The sequence below is a fragment of the Astatotilapia calliptera genome, unplaced genomic scaffold, assembly GCF_900246225.1.
Source record: "Astatotilapia calliptera unplaced genomic scaffold, fAstCal1.2 U_scaffold_35, whole genome shotgun sequence".
In the NCBI taxonomy this organism is placed as follows: Eukaryota; Metazoa; Chordata; class Actinopteri; order Cichliformes; family Cichlidae; genus Astatotilapia; species Astatotilapia calliptera.
Window position 1 is genome coordinate 151,672 of NW_020535773.1, and position 20,815 is coordinate 172,486.

At 37.2% G+C, this 20,815-nt stretch overlaps 1 protein-coding gene and 1 long non-coding RNA gene across 5 annotated transcripts; both read right to left on the bottom strand.

Annotated features, from left to right (window-relative positions):
• Positions 1 to 1,690: 1,690 nt before the first annotated feature.
• On the bottom strand, positions 1,691 to 5,015 carry LOC113018044 (lithostathine-1-beta-like). 3 transcript variants are annotated; one of them, XR_003271674.1, is made up of 7 exons: positions 4,976 to 5,015; positions 4,382 to 4,588; positions 4,135 to 4,265; positions 3,946 to 4,046; positions 3,092 to 3,451; positions 2,964 to 3,011; positions 1,691 to 2,805 (listed from the first exon to the last, which is right to left on the bottom strand). XR_003271674.1 is itself a non-coding variant. In XM_026161117.1 (5 exons), exons 2-5 carry the CDS (start codon positions 3,995 to 3,997, stop codon positions 2,771 to 2,773), a joined length of 495 nt encoding a protein of 164 aa, XP_026016902.1. In that variant the 5' UTR covers positions 3,998 to 4,046; positions 4,135 to 4,601; the 3' UTR covers positions 1,691 to 2,770. The 3 variants fall into 3 exon arrangements, 1 of the variants encoding a protein (XP_026016902.1); XR_003271673.1 differs by having other exon boundaries at positions 4,135 to 4,588; XM_026161117.1 differs by lacking the exon at positions 4,976 to 5,015 and having other exon boundaries at positions 4,135 to 4,601.
• A 12,968-nt stretch (positions 5,016 to 17,983) lies between these two features.
• On the bottom strand, positions 17,984 to 20,260 carry LOC113018047 (uncharacterized). 2 transcript variants are annotated; one of them, XR_003271675.1, is made up of 3 exons: positions 19,778 to 20,260; positions 18,982 to 19,042; positions 17,984 to 18,721 (listed from the first exon to the last, which is right to left on the bottom strand). It is a non-coding gene; the product is annotated as an uncharacterized LOC113018047 (long non-coding RNA). The 2 variants fall into 2 exon arrangements; XR_003271676.1 differs by having other exon boundaries at positions 19,131 to 20,260.
• Positions 20,261 to 20,815: the final 555 nt, after the last annotated feature.

A 20,815-nucleotide genomic window follows, 5' to 3' on the forward strand; every position in this document is an offset into this window, starting at 1 on the left:
AAACTTGCGAGATCCCAATGTAAGACATGGAAACATGTGCATAGTGCTTCCTGTTGCAGGACTGACCCCCAACGTCACAGCCACAGGTGTCAAACCTGCTCTTTAGGCTTAACAGCTTTAAATCATTTAGTTAAAAAAAGTATCAGCCCTCTGAGATGTCACTAGTTCCTGCCTAACTGGCTTCAGGGGTATTTCAGCAGACACATCTGGGTTACACAAACAAAGTTCAACAGCTTCAGATGAAATGGAGGTTTAATTTGAGGCTGAAGGTTAAACTGGCCTTAAAACTTTATTTTTTTAAAACATTTATTTTTAAGCTGTTTTTCCAGACATCTTTTTGACGTACTTATTTATGACGTATTTTTTAAAAAAAAATTGATGTTGACAATAGGAAATGTCATATTAAAATTAAATTATCTGCCTTCCCCTCTTTCCTGAAACCCCCCCCCCCCCCCCCCCCCCCAAAAAAAACCAAATTCCTGTTTCTGTGTAGCTAATGCAAATATGAATACAGAGACTGTATTGTGAGATAACATGAAAGTTGTTTTTTCAGTCGATTAGAAAGCAAATGTGTGCTTTTCACTTTTTTTAACCACAGCATGTAAGTTCAACATTCCAGGACATAATTTAAAACTGATCAGGTGATTTTTTTTTTTTTAAGTAAATACAGCCTAAGATGATAAACAACACATCCGATATTACTCTGTGTTATTATTTATTTTATAAAAACTAAACCAAAATGCAGAGGAAAACTAGGTACACTGTTACTGCTTCCATAGGAAATAACAGAGTAAGAAGCAGCCAGGTTCTGCTAATGCACTTGATTACAGCCAGTGTCTTTTCTGATCATCAGATAATCTTAGGAAACATGTTGTTGCTGCCTGTCAGTCTGTGAATGGTTACAAAACAATTTTATATTTGAAGTCAGTTTTTCTACAGTGAGAAAAGATATTGACACATGGAAAGCAAGACAGCAGCCAATCTCTCTAGGAGTGGACATCCCAAAAATTCATAAAGGAGGCTTAGACTGACCAAACTGCATCTCACCAAACCAAAAGACTTCTGGATCAGACTGCATCATATTACTAAAATGCATCATTGCACTGCATCAAATGCAGTGAGGACTGGGAAAGCCTCCGTTTTCCCAGTCCTCACTGCTACTCAAAAATGCTTTTTTCCAAAATTATCCACTTTGGAGAGCGTTTTCAAAAAGCTCAGTTTTCCTCGACCAAAAACGGTATCTCAGTGTGGACGGAAGGCCAAAATGGAGAGAAAACAATGCATTTTCAAACAAAAACTTATCAGTGTGGACATGGCCACAAACTATTTTCATAGCACTCTGTCTTATAGTTCTCAGAGGTAACACCATTTACCACTTGGATGTTAGTACTTTGTATGAGCTAGAGTTGTTACCCCCAAGCTCCAACCTGCAGGCCCCAGGTGTCTGACCTCTAACCCTTGCTGCAGGCCCCATGTCCATTCAAGGCCCTTGTGCAGTAGCAGTAACAGGAGTAGTAGCAATGGTAGTTGTACTAGTATTGTGCAACACACATGCAAGCAGGCTTCAGAAACTGGCATTCTTCTGACCTGCAAATGGTGAAAACATCCCACATATGCATGTCATACTCGTAATTGAAATTTAGAAATTTTGATAAGTAAAATGTCATCAAAAAAAGAGTTTAAAGCTCAATTTGGCATAGACACAGACTTTATTAATCACCCAGCAGGGACATTCACAGTTACAGCAGTACATGGGTCAGGAAGAGAAAGTGAATCAGAAATATAATATAAAAATAAACAAATTACAAAAAACGGTGGACAAATTTAAAATTAGCCAAACAATCTATACGAGAGTAATTACTACTAATCTATAAATGACTGTTATATATAACAAATACACTCCATGTCAGTATAAAGCTGAGTGTCATTCCTGATCAGTTGATGCAAGACTTATAAATTAAAGCTGTCTGCAAATAATAAGCAACCTGTTTGTTCAAAAAGTAGCACAAACAAAGAAATGACTCAAAATTTATAACTGGAACTCTGCTGATATTCCAGCAGACAATAATTAAAAGTTTTTTCTGCCTCCATAGATTAAGAATTTTATGTTTAATTATTTGACAAGACCTGTGACTTCAAAGCATGTGCATTCAAATTTCGGAACAGGCTCAACATCGTTGTTGTTTATTGGATTTTACTTTGCTGCTTTACTTTGAGCAGTCTGGGTTTCTTTTTGTTCTTTTTTTGTTTGTTTTTTTTTTTTTAATTTTGTCTTGTGAGTGTGTATTTTTCTAAAGAAATCTGCATCAGTTTGTATGCAGTTTACAACAGAGGTAAAGAGATTTAAACACACCAGAATCAAACAGCTAGGAACAAAACTAAATGTACTAAAGAACAAACCAAAAAAATCTAACTTGATATTTAAATAGCACAGCAAGAAAGTCAAAACTATGATCTTGGGTAAACTATTCCAGGTTCATGGCATGTCTAAAATCTGTCACAAATAATTCTATTTTCAGTTCAGTTTAATTACATAGTGCCAAATCACAACAACACTTGCCTCAAGGTGTTTGTAATTTAAGGTAAAGAACCTACAATAATACAAACTATTAAAAATAATGACATCCAAAATAGTTTTCCTGTGAAACACAACAGTACCTTGAAGAGAGTATTTATACACTGGATATGTTGGGTCATTCATCTGTTTCCTCAGGAATTTCATCTCAGTGTGAACAGGGAGATGCAGTATATCCTGTTCTCGATTCATTTATTAGCAACTATCCTTGTCGATGTCAATGCAAAGCACTGTAACCCAAAACACAAATGTGAATTTAAAATGATAAAAAACAAATAACAGAATGACTTGTGTTTTTAGTTTGCATACATTCTTTCTAAGGAACATGAAGTGAACATAAAGTTACAAGTTTCTGCTTTCAAACTAGAAATAGTTTCAGTAGATTTACCTGGATTCAGAGTAGGTGCTTTAGTAGAGCAAATGTTGTTTTTCAGACCTGGCAATTGAAGAAAGGTGAGATTTAAAAACATTCGGGTGCTTATACCTGACCTAATCTTAATCAAAACAGCAGCTTACGTTGACAGATGAATGGCAATTTTTCATGGCAGTTTGCATCCAGCCACTTGATTTGTTCTGCCTCATTAACTGTGATGATCTTTCCACAGTGGTTGTTTAAGGAGTTTACAGGAAAACTGTTGTTCCACTGAGAATATAAAACCTTTGACCCTGAAATCCATTTCCATTCAGGATTATTGCCAAAAATGGATCGTTCCAGGCCAACCCACACCCCTGTGTGTGACTCTGTTTTATTTTGCAGCAGATTTTTAACTTTAACACCGACTGCATCATTGTAGATTTCAACCAAGGAGGAATTCTCTTGCCGACAGTGCTCCAATGCATCAATCCAAGTTTTGTTTACTGAGTGGAACTGCAGATCTGAACACAGAAAAGGTAGGTTAAGGTTTTTGCAACACAGATTTTAGGATGTGGTGACACAAAACAATCTTCTGCCTCACTGCTGCAAATGCAAAGCTCTGAGGACTCTTCTATTTTACAATGAAAAGATCACAATTTTAGTTTTCTACATTGGACATTCAATTAAAAAAATTCTGGTTCAATGCAGGTAAATATACATCATTTTACAATGACTATAATTTTAATTTTATTTTAGCATGTACAAAGTCTCATGTCTACGTTATTCTTTTATTTGGTCATTTGCATTTTTTCTTCTGACTAGTCTAGTGCTACATTTCTCCTGGAGGCACATCTTATGTTGAGTCATATTTCAACGATAAACAACAGTCAGCAGTGATTTTTTAATTACAGAGTAATTTCCATTTTGTGTGTGTGGTAAAGCTCTAAGTTGAAAAAGTTCTAAAAAACTGCTTCAAACGCAGTAAGATGGTTTCATTTTGTTGAATAAAACTTACCCGTGTCATTACAGATACTGCCTGGGTGTTCTTGAGTCCAGTTAAATTCCATCCTTACCTTCCCCTTCCCATTAGATCCCAAGGAGATACATATTTTCTCTCTGTAAGAAAAAATAATTACTTGTAATGTACACTACGTAGGATTCTTAAGATTACATTAGCAGCAGAATGGATGCAAGACATATTTACCCTGGTGTAAATTTAATACACGTGTCCTTAGTAAGATTTTTGTCACAATGATTTCCACTGACAGCTGGAATGTATATGCTTCTGCAGTTCTGAGCAGTCAGGTTTTCTGTTGGTCAGTTGTATGTTGGATCCTTGCAAACCATATGTAAGAACACACAGCATGCAGACATCTTGTTTTATGTCGTTTTTTTTTTAACTATGGACATTTAGTAGAGATAACAACAAAAATGTGGTTTGGAGAGCTTACCTCCATTTACCTGCAAAGACAAACAGCTAGTTTTGTACATATTAAAGCTGTTCCCAGGCATACAGTGATCCAATGTCTGACCCACAACCATCAGTGAGTCATGGTTGCTGGTTTGAAAACATTGAAGTGTCCAGTTCCAACTGTCAACTATGCAGTTAGCAGGGCACTCTATCGTTGGATCTTCTGAGGAACAGCTGAACAGCTGGACTGTTGATCACACCAAAACTGTATTTAGTTTCCTTGTATATATATTATCATAGGTGTTTTGCTTTCCCTTTTATTTTATCAATAAATTAGAGAAAATGATTTGCAGTAAAAAATAAATTGAAAAAAAGTAAAAATAAGAAATGCAGGAACAAATGTATAAAATAAATAATAGACAAGCACGAACTTTACAAGAAACATGGATTTTAAAGCTTCAGAGGGATTGAACAAAACCAAATAACTTTTTCTTAAAATGAAAATAGTGCATTTACTAGAGCAGAGAATAGGTTCTTCCTCTGTGTGAATTGCTACAGTGATTGGGTTTGATAATTGTAATTTTGATAAAATGTTTTAAGGTTTCTAACTATGACCAATCAGTTAGTAACATACCCAGCAGCAGTGATAGATAGATCAGTCTTGCCATGACCTGTAAACATGACCAGAAAAATATTGGAAAGTTATGAAAAAAACATACACAGCACATTCACGTAGAAAAGTTAAAATACTTCCACCCTTTGCCCAAGTGTTAATGTAACTGTGAAAATTACATATCCAAGGTGCAAAACTAGAGTTAGGGTACAATCTAGGCATTCAAATAGATACACATTATATACTGTACACTTGTTTTCATGATACAGAAACACTTAATAATGATAACTTGGATTCTAGTACTTAGTGCAAATGTCGACACAGTTTGTCCATTAATCATAAAATCATCATAGGCAGAAGTTTTGGGTACAGTAGTTTATTTATATAAACATATATAAACTACTGTAATAATGATTCAATTCTCTTAAGACTGGTAGCTGGTATAGAAAATGAATAGCTCCTCTAATCAAACACATTGCTTAGACCTACCAAACCAAATGTTCCTTTTCTTTTTGAACTAAATGAGTAAGTTTATTTTTTAAGATCAATCACATATAACCAAATTTCTATATTTGTGTTCTTCAGACAGATCTTGTACTTACCCCATTAAGATTTTTTAGTTGTTGTGATAAAAATGCAGGCAGAGAAATGTGATGTTGTTTTATAGAGATCCACAGGTGTACAGATGTCACCTGTTTTGACTAAAGAAACACACCCACAAATGCTTATTTGGCTTCCTCTTCTTTCTTTTTTCAAGAATCCCCTAAGGCCCTGTGGATATGCAGTGTGGTTAACATTTCTAATATAATAATATAGTCTGATATAGTAAGGGGGAAAACAAACATTCTAATAAATGAATCCAAATAAACTCTGTCAGGTTATTCTGTACAACTTTAACAACAGATTAGCTATTGTATGCCCGTCCTCTGATCTAAAAGAAGATACATAATTTGATTATAAAACTAAATCTAATCTGTATCACTGTGGGGGTGACGTTCCACCGAGACATCCCATTGGAGTCTAACCACCTCCATCTAAATTCTGCACATCAATACATTATGCTTGTTTCTCTTCTTCATGAAATCAAGGGTGCTTCTGTTATTACTCTCTCAATAAATGCTGTATTGAGAGAGACAGTCATTCTTATTTGTTTACTGTATGCTTTACATGATGCTTGCAATGGGTTCCACTGAAATGTAGACATTTAGCTCTGATGGTTTCTGTAATATAACACTATAACATACCTGTCTGCCTATAGTATACCAGCTTTGCAGTGAAGTCAATTTCTTAGCTACAGTTTACAAAATAGCAAAGGCTGGAACCATTTATGCAGCATGTTTTGTTGTTGTTGTTTTTTAATATTTCTTGATAGTGGGTCAGATTTCTTTATAATTGTCTCAGAGTATGCAACAAATCTAAACAAGCATATTTTACTATTGTTTTTTTCAGCTGCTGTTTCAAGTCATCCTTAAAAACTGATAACAGGAAACTCATACTGGAATTAGTTCACAGTGTTGTACTTCCCTTTTTTACCCTATGTAAGTATGTATGTAAATCTAGATCCAGAGACCTTACAGTGAGAAAGTGTGTTCAGTCAAATGGGAAACAAATACGTGGTTATCAGTTTTCATGACAAGCAAACAAATATATTGAGTCACAGCCACAATATGAAAAAGCTTGTATTTTTAGTATTATGTTTACAGGAAGTGTTGTTGAATCACTAGTTAATCTGCCACCACCTGCATGTATACTTGTAGAATTAATTTAGTGCTTTAGATTTCACATTATGACTCATTTTTCATGTTTTCAAATGTGATTTAAAAGGTTCACTTGAATTGAATTGAATTGAATTGAATTGAATGAATGCTTTATTGGCCATATGCAGGTTGCCCCACAGAGGAATAGGACCCCCCCCCCCCCCCCCCCCCCCCGACTTACACACACAACAACAAAGACAACACAAGGGAATACAGTCGGAGATCGGCAGCGTTGGGAGAATAACACTGAAAAAATTACACAACAATGGGAAAAGTACAAGAGAAAAAAAAAAAAAGAGACCTCTTCACACGCTGGGCAGCCTATGGGAGGACAGCACGAGAACAGGAAACAAAAAAAACTCCTCTGCACAGAGAGCACATTAATGTCCACATCACAACATCAGAGCACATGACAAGCCACAGGGGATGGATAGGGGGGTGGGGGGTGAGTCGAAGGAACACAGCAGTCGTCCTGCACCATGCTATCATTTCAGCGCGGCACACAGACCCGCTGTCTTCCCCCGCAGGAACAAGCATCGAAGGCGTTTGGAAGGGAGGGGGATGAGTGCGTGCTTATCAGTGTAAGTGTATGTGTGTGCGTGTCCATAGTTCAGCTGAGACAGTGTCCTTCGGCCTATCAGGCTAAGTAAACAGTCCTCCAGCCGATCCAGGTGTCCTTCATGGGATGGGAAGAATAGTCATCACACAGTCGTTATCAGGGAGTTGTTTTGGTGGGCTCCAGCCTTGGGCCTGAGCAGCTGTCGCCGTGGTGTCCAAATGTAGAATATTGTTGATTTCTCCTTTATGCGAGTAGCGAATTTAGCACTCTGACACTGGGACACTTGCCTACTTACACTCAACAAAAATATAAACACAACACCTTTGTTACTGCTCCCATTCCCCATGGGATGGACGTAGAGACCTAAAATTCAGTCCAGATACACAATATAACCATCCCTCCCAAACAGTGGTCACAAATCAGTCCAAATGTGTGGTAGTGGGCTCATCTGCTATATTGAGATAATCCATCCCACCTCACAGGTGTGCCACATCAGGATGCTGATCTGACATCATGAGTAGTGCACAGGTGTACCTCAGACTGCCCACAACAAAAGGCCACCCTGGAATGTGCAGTTTTTTGCGCTATTGGGGGTCTGGGGACCCAGAACCGGTCAGTATCTGGTGTGACCACCATTTGCCTCATGCAGTGCAACACATCGTCGCATGGAGTCTATCAGATTGTCAATTGTGGCCTGTGGAATGTTGGTCCACTCCACTTCAATGGCTGTGCGAGGTTGTTGGATATTCATGGGAACTGGTACACGCTGTCGTATACGCCGGTCAAGCACATCCCGAACATGCTCAATGGGTGACATGTCCGGTGAGTATGCTGGCCATGCAAGAACTGGGACATTCTCAGCTGCCATCTGCCCTGAACAATGTGAACCATGATTCATCCGTGAAGCGCACACCTCTCCAACGTGCCAGACGCCATCGAATGTGAGCATTTGCCCACACAAGTCTGTTACGGCGACGAGCTGGAGTCAGGTCAAGACCCCGATGAGGACGACGGGCATGCAGTTGAGCGTCCCTGAGACGGTTTCTGACAGTTTGTGCAGAAATTGTTTGGTTGTGCAAACCAATTGTTCCAGCAGCTGTCTGGGTGGCTGGTCTCAGACGATCTTGGAGGTGAACCTGCTGGATGTGGAGGTCCTGGGCTGGTGTGGTTACACGAGGTCTGCGGTTGTGAGGTCGGTTGGATGTGCTGCCATATTCTCTGAAACGCCTGTGGAGACGGCTTATGGTTGAGAAATGAACAGTCAATGCACGGGCGACAGATCTGGTTGACATTCCTGCTGTCAGCATGCCAATTGCACGCTCCCTCATTGCTTGTGGCATCTGTGGCATTTTGCTGTGAGACAAAACTGCACATTCCAGGGTGGCCTTTTGTTGTGGGCAGTCTGAGGTACACCTGTGCACTACTCATGATGTCAGATCAGCATCCTGATGTGGCACACCTGTGAGGTGGGATGGATTATCTCAATATGGCAGATGTGCCCACTACCACACATTTGGACTGATTTGTGACCACTGTTTGGGAGGGGTGGTTATATTGTGTATCTGGAATGAATTTTAGGTCTCTACGTCCATCCCATGGGGAATGGGAGCAGTAACAAAGGTGTTGCGTTTATATTTTTGTTGAGTGTATCTACCAGTACTGCAGGCATAAAGCTGGGTAAGGTGGATAGCACACATTTACCTTATCTCTATGCCACATTATCCCATGCGAAGTATAATTTGCATTCAGAAAAGTAATCTCTATATTTAAGTTGTGTTTTTTAATTCATATAAGGAAGCATTCCTCCTTAAAAGTTAGTAGCTATATAATTTTCAGTTCATTTCCTTTTAATCTTTGCTGTATAAAGGTACTTTATATTGACCTGATCTGTCACGGTTACTGCAGTAGCAAGTCAACATTTTCTCTGTTTAAAATAAAGTCTCCCTTCCTCTGATGACTGTTTACTAATCTTATTCCATGAGATAATGAAAAGAAGGAGAACGAGGATGTGGTTTATATATAGTCTGACACTTGAATGAATCACTAACAGTTGATTTGCCACTGTGGTTACACATCTAGAGAGGAGCTACATAAACATACACATGGCGTCTCTCTAGTTAACCCTGTAAAGGCAAGTGTATCATGAGTTTTTGGGATAACTAATATAAATAACTTTTTATTAAAACAATAAATATTTATGTGAAAATACATTAAAGACAAATCTAATTGAAGTAGAACTGCTGAAGGAAACATGAAGTAAATTCTATCTATTTGTGACTGTATGCGCAGTGATGTGAATTCTTTATGTTTGTAATTTTTACTATTTGAATTTTCTTTGCTCTTGCTAAATTTCTTTCTGCAGTTAAATTCTAAATTGTGGACATTCACTTTCTAACCTTTTCTAAAATACTAAAGGTAGAAGTCTGAGTATTGTTTACTATAAGTGCCACGATCAATAGGGGAGCTACTGTTAAAAAGAGGAATTGACAGGATTTGACCTCCATGGCTACTCGGGTTTCTTCTTATCAGGGTTAGCAAGGAAGACACCTGGACAATTTCAAGGTAGTTAGTACTGGGCACATGTGCATTTTCAAGCTACTGTTGTGTTTCACAGGAAAACTATTTTGGATGTCATTATTTTTAATAGTTTGTATTATTGTAGGTTCTTTAGCTTAAATTACAAACACCTTGAGACAAGTGTTGTTGTGATTTGGCACTATGTAATTAAACTGAACTGAAAATAGAATTATTTGTGACAGATTTTAGACATGCCATAAACCTGGAATAGTTTACCTAAGATCATAGTTTTGACTTTCTTGCTGTGCTATTTAAATATCAAGTTTGATTTTTTTGGTTTGTTCTTTAGTACATTTAGTTTTGTTCCTAGCTGTTTGATTCTGGTGTGTTTAAATCTCTTTACCTCTGTTGTAAACTGCATACAAAGTTTGTGTTAATGAAATCAAACTGATGCACACTCGCAAGACAAAATGTAAAAAAAACCAAACAAAAAAAAGAAAAAAAGAAAACCAGACTGCTCAAAGTAAAGCAGCAAAGTAAAATCCAATAAACAACAACGATGTTGAGCCTGTTCTGAAATTTGAATGCACATGCTTTGAAGTCACAGGTCTTGTTAAATAATTAAACATAAAATTCTTAATCTATGGAGGCAGAAAAAACTTTTAATTATTGTCTGCTGGAATATCAGCCGAGTTCCAGTTATAAATTTTGAGTCATTTCTTTGTTTGTGCTACTTTTTGAACAAACTGGTTGCTTATTATTTGCAGACAGCTTTAATTTATAAGTCTTGCATCAACTGATCAGGAATGACACTCAGCTTTATACTGACATGGAGTGTATTTGTTATATATAACAGTCATTTATAGATTAGTAGTAATTACTCTCGTATAGATTGTTTGGCTAATTTTAAATTTGTGCACCGTTTTTTGTAATTTGTTTATTTTTATATTATATTTCTGATTCACTTTCTCTTCCTGACCCATGTACTGCTGTAACTGTGAATGTCCCTGCTGGGTGATTAATAAAGTCTGTGTCTATGCCAAATTGAGCTTTAAACTCTTTTTTTGATGACATTTTACTTATCAAAATTTCTAAATTTCAATTACGAGTATGACATGCATATGTGGGATGTTTTCACCATTTGCAGGTCAGAAGAATGCCAGTTTCTGAAGCCTGCTTGCATGTGTGTTGCACAATACTAGTACAACTACCATTCCTACTACTCCTGTTACTGCTACCGCACAAGGGCCTTGAATGGACATGGGGCCTGCAGCAAGGGTTAGAGGTCAGACACCTGGGGCCTGCAGGTTGGAGCTTGGGGCTAACAACTCTAGCTCGTACAAAGTACTAACATCCAAGTGGTAAATGGTGTTACCTCTGAGAACTATAAGACAGAGTGCTATGAAAATAGTTTGTGGCCATGTCCACACTGATACGTTTTAGTTTGAAAACGCATAGTTTTCTCTCCATTTTGGCCTTCCGTCCACACTGATACGCCTTTTGTGGTCAAGGAAAACTGAGCTTTTTGAAAACGTTCTCTAAAGTGGATAATTTTGAAAAAAGCATTTTCGCGTAGCAGTGAGGACTGGGAAAACGGAGGCTTTCCCAGTCCTCACTGCATTTGATGCAGTGCAATGATGCATTTTAGTAATATGATGCAGTCTGATCCAGAAGTCTTTTGGTTTGGTGAGATGCAGTTTGGTCAGTCTAAGCCTCCTTTATGAATTTTTGGGATGTCCACTCCTAGAGAGATTGGCTGCTGTCTTGCTTTCCATGTGTCAATATCTTTTCTCACTGTAGAAAAACTGACTTCAAATATAAAATGGTTTTATAACCATTCACAGACTGACAGGCAGCAACAACATGTTTCCTAAGATTATCTGATGATCAGAAAAGACACTGGCTGTAATCAAGTGCATTAGCAGAACCTGGCTGCTTCTTACTCTGTTATTTCCTATGGAAGCAGTAACAGTGCACCTAGTGTACCTAGTTTTCTTCTGCATTTTGGTTTAGTTTTCATAGAATAAATAATAACACAGAGTAATATCTGATGTGTTGTTTATCATCTTAGGCTGTATTTACTTAATTTAAAACTGATCAAATGATTTTTTTTATGTCCTGATATGTTGAACTTACATGCTGTTCTTAAAAAAGTGAAAAGCACACATTTGCATTCTATTCGACTGAAAAAACAACTTTCATGTTATCTCACAATACAGTCTCTGTATTCATATTTGCATTAGCTACACAGAAACAGGAATTTGTTTTTTCAGGAAAGAGGGGAAGCCAGATAATTTCATTTTAATATGAAATTTCCTGTTGTCAACATGAAAAAAGTAAAAATACATCATAAATAAGTACGTCAAAAGATGTCTGGAAAAACATAGCTTAAAAATAAATGTTAAAAAAAATAAAGTTTTAAGGCCAGTTTAATCTTCAGTTGAACTTTGTTTGTGTAACCCAGATGTGTCTGCTGAAATACCCCTGAAGCCAGTTAGGCAGGAACAAGTGAACTTTTCCACATTTTGTCACATTACAGCCACAAACATGAATCAATTTTATTGGAATTCCACGTGAAAGATCAATACAAAGTGGTGTACACGTGAGAAGTGGAACGGAAATCATACATGATTCCAAACATTTTTTACAAAAAAATAACTGAAAAGTGGAGTGTGCGTAATTATTCAGCCCCCTCAGTCAGTACTTTGTAGAACCACATTTTGCTGCAATTACAGCTGCCAGTCTTTTAGGGTCTGTCTCTACCAGCTTTGCACATCTACAGACTGAAATTCTTGCCCATTCTTCTTTGCAAAACAGCTCCAGCTCAGTCAAATTAGATGGACAGCATTTATGAACAGCAGTTTTCAGATCTTGCCATAGATTCTCGATTGGATTTACACTTCTCACGTGTACACCACTTTGTATTGGTCTTTCACGTGGAATTCCAATAAAATTGATTCATGTTTGTGGCTGTAATGTGACAAAATGTGGAAAAGTTCAAGGTGGCCGGATAGTTTTGCAAGCCACTATATGTACTGGATGAGCATTAGCCTTTAGGCAAACACAACTTGCTGCACCAAATATGCAAATGACACGATGTTACACATCATTTAGGACATCTACATTTCTGTGTACTAAAAACAATGAACTTGAAGAGCACACAATTGTCTTTTAGCTGCATTAAATATTGTCCTGTAGCTGGCATTAAATAAGGACTCTGAGTATTTATGGTATGAAAGAGTGCATTAACAATTGCAAGCTGATATTATTTGTTGAATAATTAGTCAGTGTACAAAATAACTTGATACATAAGTACCTGATCGTCACATTAAAACTATCAATTTGAATGAAGTTTGACGGCAAATGCTCCCTGCATTCTTCTCATAACCAGGACAGATGAGATTAAAAAACTCAGCTGTTTTGTTTTTACTTACTTTTTAATGTTTTTTGTATAATTATGTGTGTGCAATTTCTTACATTATACATTAAATAACTCTTAATTCACAAATTTGACTAGTAAATGAATCTCAAAGCTAAAATGAAGCTCAAATATCTTGTAAATCCAAGTGTATAAGCTATTTGAATTTGAAATTTGGAAATTACAAAAAGTCCAAAGACCTTCAAGTAGGAGGGTGTGTTTAGTCAAATAGGAAACAAATAGAAGCTTATCAGTTTGTTTGAACAGCATACTGTCAGTGTTTGTATAGTTGGCAGACATAAATGCTTACATGGAGGTTTAAAAGTGAGCGCTTTTATTAGGCTGATGGAACTGGTACAAAACAAAGGCAAAAGTCCAAAACATAAACCCGAACTAAAAAAAAAATCTAAACTGGAAATAACAGAAAACCGAAACATGAAGAGGGCCGTCATGAGACAGGAACTAGACAGATCGCTAATGGGAACATAACAGATTCTCTGACAGGGCACATAGGCAGACAGGAATAGTGTGAACACAAGAGGGTGAGTATGGAAGTGGAAACAGATGTGAACACAGCAGAGACAAATCAGGGGTAACATGACAGGGGAAGTACATCTTTGGGCAACACACACTAAACAAGAAACTATCACAATAAAACAGCAAACACAACTAATACGAGGACCAGGAAGTTGCAAACATGGAATCACAAATAGATGAAAACTAGACAGAACAAAAACAAAAGGGAAACCTGATAACTAGGGAAGGAATACATAGAAGACTCAGAATATAGACCTAAACCCCAAAACTGAACTAGATGATAAACAAAACCTTAGAATATCAATATACAAAAAACCCAGGAAATACTGAGAGTGAACAAAACTCAACACAGGGATTCTGACACATACAAATATATTAACTCAAACAACAATGAGAGATCAAAAAAACATTTTGTATTTTAATTAAAATGGCATAAAGGTCAAGATTTAGAAAATCAGCATAAGCACAACAGGAAGACAGCCAGGTCAGTTTCATGTAGACATCCAAAGTCTCAGGAAACAAGATTTAAAAAACATAAAGACTAAAACTTAGAATATTTCCTTATTTATTTATCTATTTATTTTAAAAAAAATAGTATTTTAGTTAGCTTTCAGTGTTCATTAGATCCTGTAGCCTTTCTCCTTGCTGTCGTCGCCTTTCTCCTCGCTGCTCCCGTTGCCTTCCCCCTTGCTGCCCTGGCCTTCCCCCTTGCTGCCCTGGCCTTCCCCCTTGCTGCCCTGGCCTTCCCCCTTGCTGCCCTGGCTTTCCCCCTTGCTGCCCTGGCCTTTCTCCTCGCTGCTGCCGTTGCCTTCCCCCTTGCTGCCATTGCCTTCCCCCTTGCTACTGTTGCCTTCCCCCTTGCTGCCCTGGCCTTTCTCCTCGCCGCTGTCGCCTTTCTCCTCGCCGCTGTCGCCTTTCTCTTCGCTGCTGCTGTTGCCTTCCCCCTTGCTGCCGTTGCCTTCCTCCTCGCCGCTGTCGCCTTTCTCTTTGCTGCCATTGCTGTCGTCATCGCCTTTCTCCTGCCTGCTGCAGCTGCTGGCTTCCCTTTCTTTCACAAAAATCAATAACCACTCACTCAAAACAATTCAGTTGACTGTATATGAGCATCCTCAAAATTTCAAATCTGGAAAAGGGGAGAATTTAACATTTGGTATCAATATCATGCCAGACTGACCCAAACAAATCAGCAGCTTACCTTTGCAGATGTAAGGTATTTTTTCATGACAGCTGGCATCCAGCCACTTAATTTCTTTTGTCTCATTAACGAAGACGATCTTTCCACAGTGGTTGTTGAAGCCGTTGACTGAATCAGTGCTGTTCAACTGAGCATTTAGTAGTTTTGACCCTGAAATCCACTTCCATTCATCCTTGTTGCCAAAGATTGGTCGTTCCAAGCCAATCCACACACCATCCTGCAAGATTTTATTTTGCAAGAGATTTTTCACTTCAACCCTCACAGTCTTGTTGCATATTTCAACCAGCGAGGAATTATTTCTCTGACAGTGCGCCAAGGCCTCAATCCAACTTTTAGCTTCCTCGTGGAACTCCAGATGTATACCTTGACACAAAAAGAACAATTACAACATACAAGTTACATTTTTACTTTAATACTGGAAAATATTGTATACTTGATGCAAATTAATCCTTGTGTCTGTGATTAAAGTTATAGCTCTGGTGTCCAAATCCCTCCCGGAACAATCAGCTTTTTGGTCAGGGGTGAGTTAAGTTCTGCTTTTGTAACAACAGCAGGACATTGTGCTTTCACTGTGTTGAATTAAACGTACCCAAGGCATCAGCGAAGAGCAGCTGGATTATTACTGTAACAGAGCAAGATCACAACAAGAGTTGGATGATTTTGTCCACAAATAATTATTTATTTAGAAAATATATCAAAATGAGTAAAGGAAAAAGCGAGTAATTGCAAAAATGTAGAGATAAATACGCTAGCACTTTTTTAAAAATGATAATTCATTTAAATTTCAAGGAATACATAATAATGTAGGGGCTTCTTAATCAAAATTTAGATAAAGTCTCTTATTAGTACTTTGTGTTTTGTTTTTTGTTTCTTTGTCTGCCACCTTGTCACAACAGGCAGCTCTCGCAGATAATTTCATTTTAATATGAAATTTCCTGTTGTCAACATGAAAAAAATAAAAATACATCATAAATAAGTACGTCAAAAAGATGTCTGGAAAAACATAGCTTAAAAATAAATGTTAAAAAAAATAAAGTTTTAAGGCCAGTTTAATCGTTGAACTGAACTTTCTCACATTTTGTCACATTACAGCCACAAACATGAATCAATTTTATTGGAATTCCATGTGAAAGATCTTGTCACAACAGGAAGCTCTGGATATTTTGGTATCTTCCTTCCTGACACAACCCACAAAGAGAATATTTGTTTTGGAACTGGACAAGTAACCTCTTATTAAGCTAAGCAGATTTGAAAACCAATATACAATGGAGCCACAAAATTCATAAGTCAGTGGCTGGTTAATAGTGATGTGCGGTTCAATACTGAAATATCAATTCCTCTGATACCAGTCATTTATGTTCTAGAATTGATTCTCACATTAAAATATTGATATTTTAGTAATTTAGAGTAAACTTGTAGTTTATCATTAACAGGATCACAGTGGGAAGATCCTATTTCATTCGGATTGTCTACATTGGAAGCAACTACTTCCTCTTCCGCTTTTCATAGTCATGTGCGAAATACGGCTGTATAAATGTGTCGCAGTCCCTTGGCGTGCGCAGTCACAACAATGGCTGAGCGTAACTGGAGTTATGTTCGGACGTATTTTACATCCACAAACGTGGTTTGTGATACATGTGGCAAGAAAGTGAGGTGTTGTGGCAACACCACAAATTTGTCAAACACCTCAGAGTAAATCATATCACAGAATATGATGAGCGTATGTTGAGGCGAACTGAGGAGGAGGAGGAGTGGACAGGGACAGGTGCTGCTAGGGCGAGACAGACGTCTCTCATGGAGTCCTTTAGTGCTGCAGGCAGGCAAGGTGTTCAAATAGCGCACAACTTCAGGTTTTTTTTATTTCTATATGATGAATTCTGTATTATTAAGTGATAAGAACAAGTAATCTGATGTCCTGTAATCATTATGATGCTATAATTTGAGATACAATAAATAAAATACATTTTTGCACAAAGTATCGTGCAAAAAGGATCAGTATCGTTGATACCACCCTGAATTTTACTTGGTATCGGATCGGAAAGGAAATCAGTGGTATCGCACATCACTACTGGTTAAAGTTACTTGATATTTGTTGTCTTTTTATGTTCGTAATGTACAGTAAGTATGTCAAACAAGTCAATCAGTTCCATATTTTTGTGTCAGGCAGGTGATTAAAAGCTGTCTGACATTTTTTTTTTTAGACATTTAAATAAAGGTGTAGACTCTGTCTTAAATTTCTATTCTTTTTAATGGCCACCAGGGGGCAATACCTAGGGCTTGTAAAAAGAATTTTGTTACTATAGAAAGAAAAACAGTTTCCAAATGTGACCTCTCTAAACACTTTCCTGCTGTATTTAGTCATTATTTTCAGGGTGAGATTGGGAGAAAAATGATTAAGTAATGGTCAGAAATGGAGGATTGTTTCAAGTAACACACTTTTCTACCACTGTGGATGTCTAATTTGGTTGTTCTGTTTTCGGAAAAATAAGTGGTGAATTTACTGTTGGTGTCACTTGTGTTTTGCCAGACAGCCTCGTACAGCTTTTTTTTTTTTTTTCCTTCTTCTTACCTTTTTCTCCTCCATTTTACCAGTAGTGGCTGTCTTAATCCAGATCAATAATGCTGGTAATAATCACACTGTAACTAGAATAACCCTATTCAAATTAAAAAAAAAAATGATGTCCAGTTGTCACATCCAAAATATTTGGCTTTATAGAATCCAAATTGAGTCACTTGATATGACCTGATACTTTTATGTTGATATAAACAATATTACTAGACTTGACTGAAACTTTAAATTCTGCATTGATCCAAATTGATTTTTTTTACATAGAACCATATTTTAATTATTGAACCAAGCTAATATATTGAAATTTAACCAACCTAATGTATTCACATCGAACCAAATTAACATGAACTAATATGTTTGTGTTGAAGCCAGGTAATTGATTTACATATATTCAAACTATATTTTTTACATTTCATTTTATTTCAGTTCAAAAATGCTCTGCATTTCCTATAAAAAACAAGACAGTTGGCCAACCAATTATTTCAAAATTATTTATTGTTCCAAACCATTTTAACTATAATCAATAGAGAGGATTAGTAATATACAGATTTAGTGCTACGGCAGAAATGATTAGAGAAATGTTTGTTTTATAAAACCTGCAATCTTTTGAAAACCAGTATAAAACCTGCAACCTGTCTAAAACTGGCATAAAACCATTATAAAAACTCTTTTTAAACCAATTTGCAAGTACTCAAAAATGTGCACTGTGCCTGTACAATGTAAAAAAAAAAAAATCTACACATGTATCAATGAAATCAACTTAAATCTCCCTTTCAAATGGGTGTTCTTATAAATTTTGAATGTAGAATACCACTGCAGGCCAACCAAGCAAAATAACCAAGCACACATGCACATGCATGTGCACATACACATGCACACATGCATGCAAACACACTACTGTGCAGTGTTAAGTTCACAATTAAGTTTGCGAATCTTAGAGGTCATCTTGTTAAAGTCAAGCTCCATCATAATCTTTTGAAGAGCCTCAAAGGTGAACCTGAATCCTCGTGGATATTCCATATTAAGAGCATAACAGAGTCCAAAGACCATTGCCACTCCAGCTGCCACAGAAGGCAACTCATTCAGGACTTCCACACCATCAATGATTATCCCGATGTCTCGAGGCTGATGTAGGAGGCTTGAGTTGTCCCTGAAGACGAAGAGTGCCATGGTGGTACTCTGCAGCTCTTCCTCAGCTTCATCTTTCTGGGATATCTTGAGGTAAAATATGGAACAAAATGTACAAGTGAAGAACTGAAGTCTGGCACACCTGATAAATCTTTGACCATAATAAACTACTATTTTGATAGTTGTTTGGTCACAGACTATTAGAACAATTATTTGACTAATCAGATTTGTGAATTGCATAATCATTAAATTAAATCAATGGTGGAACATTTTCATAAATAAAAGGGAGAGTCTAGATTATTATGAAATGTTTAAAAAGGATGTGCAGTGTAAATGCAAAATGATACCTGTTCAGATTAAATGAAAATGTATGCTTCAGCCATGGAATGGATGGAGCGATCTGTGGTTCTGAAAGCATACAGAAAAAAAAGAATAATGTTACTTCTCTATAAAACACATTACATAGAAAAACCAAGAAATACGTAACATGACATACCAAACAGTCTACAGACCAGCCATTAGCGACTAAGTTTGGCATAGGGTCAATTTTTTGCTGTTAAAATTAAAATTTCTTCAGAAAATGCACATTTTTCCGAGCTGCGCCTGAAAGTCAATTGAAGGAATTAGTCTTATGTCATTGATCTTATATGCTGGCTTGTTATTTCTGTCTCTAAATCATGCACATTAATAATTATCTTTTGCCCTCGGTGTACACACACATAACACACAGATATTTATATGAAGAGAGACAAACGTGCGCGCACAAACACAAGCTTGTGTCTAGAAACCGCGAGCTCACCAGAAAAATTCAAACGAAGCGGAGCACGGAGTTATACTATGAATGTTATGAACTATGAACTTATGCTAGCTAGCTTTATCCACCACCGATGCATCGTGGTAACGCTAGCTAGTTAGGCAAAAAGCCGTTTTTTACCAGTATACTAACTTGTATTCCCGACTGTGATGGTCGGTTTCTGGTAACCAGTTCTAACGTTGCGCAGGATAGCTAGCTAGCTTATAGCTAGCAGCTACAATCATGCAAAAATTAGGGGTGGCTGTCGACCCAGCTTAAATGGGGTTATTTTCTGCGATTTTGGCAATACAAATTATAAAAGCTTTTGTAACACACTTGGCTTTACTTACGTTTATTTTCAGATGAAATTAATCAAAGATGTGACATGATGTTTCCAGCAGCCATGCAGAATAAAAATGGGTCCCGGTCTATTTCTGGTGGGCGTGTTCAAGTGCAAATCACTTTGACTCAAATTAAAGATATTATCTGTTCAACATGAAAAGAAATATATGTTTTGAGAGAAATCAAAAACTTTGCGTTGTGTCCTTTGTACAGATATTTAGTTTCATCCAAATCAAAAGTGGTATTTTAAAATGCAAAAAGAAAGGGTTTCACAATCAAATCAATGATTTTATTCTGTTTTGAATGGCACTTATTAGATTGAATGAATGACTGCATGTTAGACTTTTTTCAGTGCAGTCTGAATTGCATAAACTCATATCTCAGCAGTTTGACTTGGTTTTGTGTCACTTTCAGTTGCTACTCGGTCCCAGGCTCGGCAGACGTGTATGTTTCAGGCCCCAGGTTCTGTTCAAGGACCAGTCTCAGCTACAGAATCCTTTTCAGCTAACCCAGAAACCATACATCCCGAGCCCCCACCATCATCAGTCCCCAAAAACTCTGGTTGGTTATGATTTACTTATTCATTTAAAACAGAAAACAAAAAGATTTTTTAAAAATGCATAATGCATTTTAAAAAATAACAGTGCCACATCTGTTTCATTTAACAACATGTTGTTGTTGGTGACCATGCCATATTCATTTGGTTATCTGCAGGGTACAAAGTCATATCATGTACCTGTTAAAATGTATTTGAATAAGTTTCTGAGTACTTTAAATGTATGAAGAAATATTTTGGTCTTTTCCTTCTGTTAAATCTGAATTATATTTGTTTTTTGTCATCTAGTAATTCCGAATCAGCAGCGTAAAAAGAATGATACACAACCAGCGACTTTGCAGCCTTTTGTTCCTGAGGCCATAAAGCAAAATGGCTGACAACAGACGAGAGTAGACGTGCATTCGTGAGCTCCCGGCGGTAGGCCCAGGAATCTACATCTATCCTAACTTGCCCTTATATAATTTTTGACCATAACAAGAGGCAAAGTTAC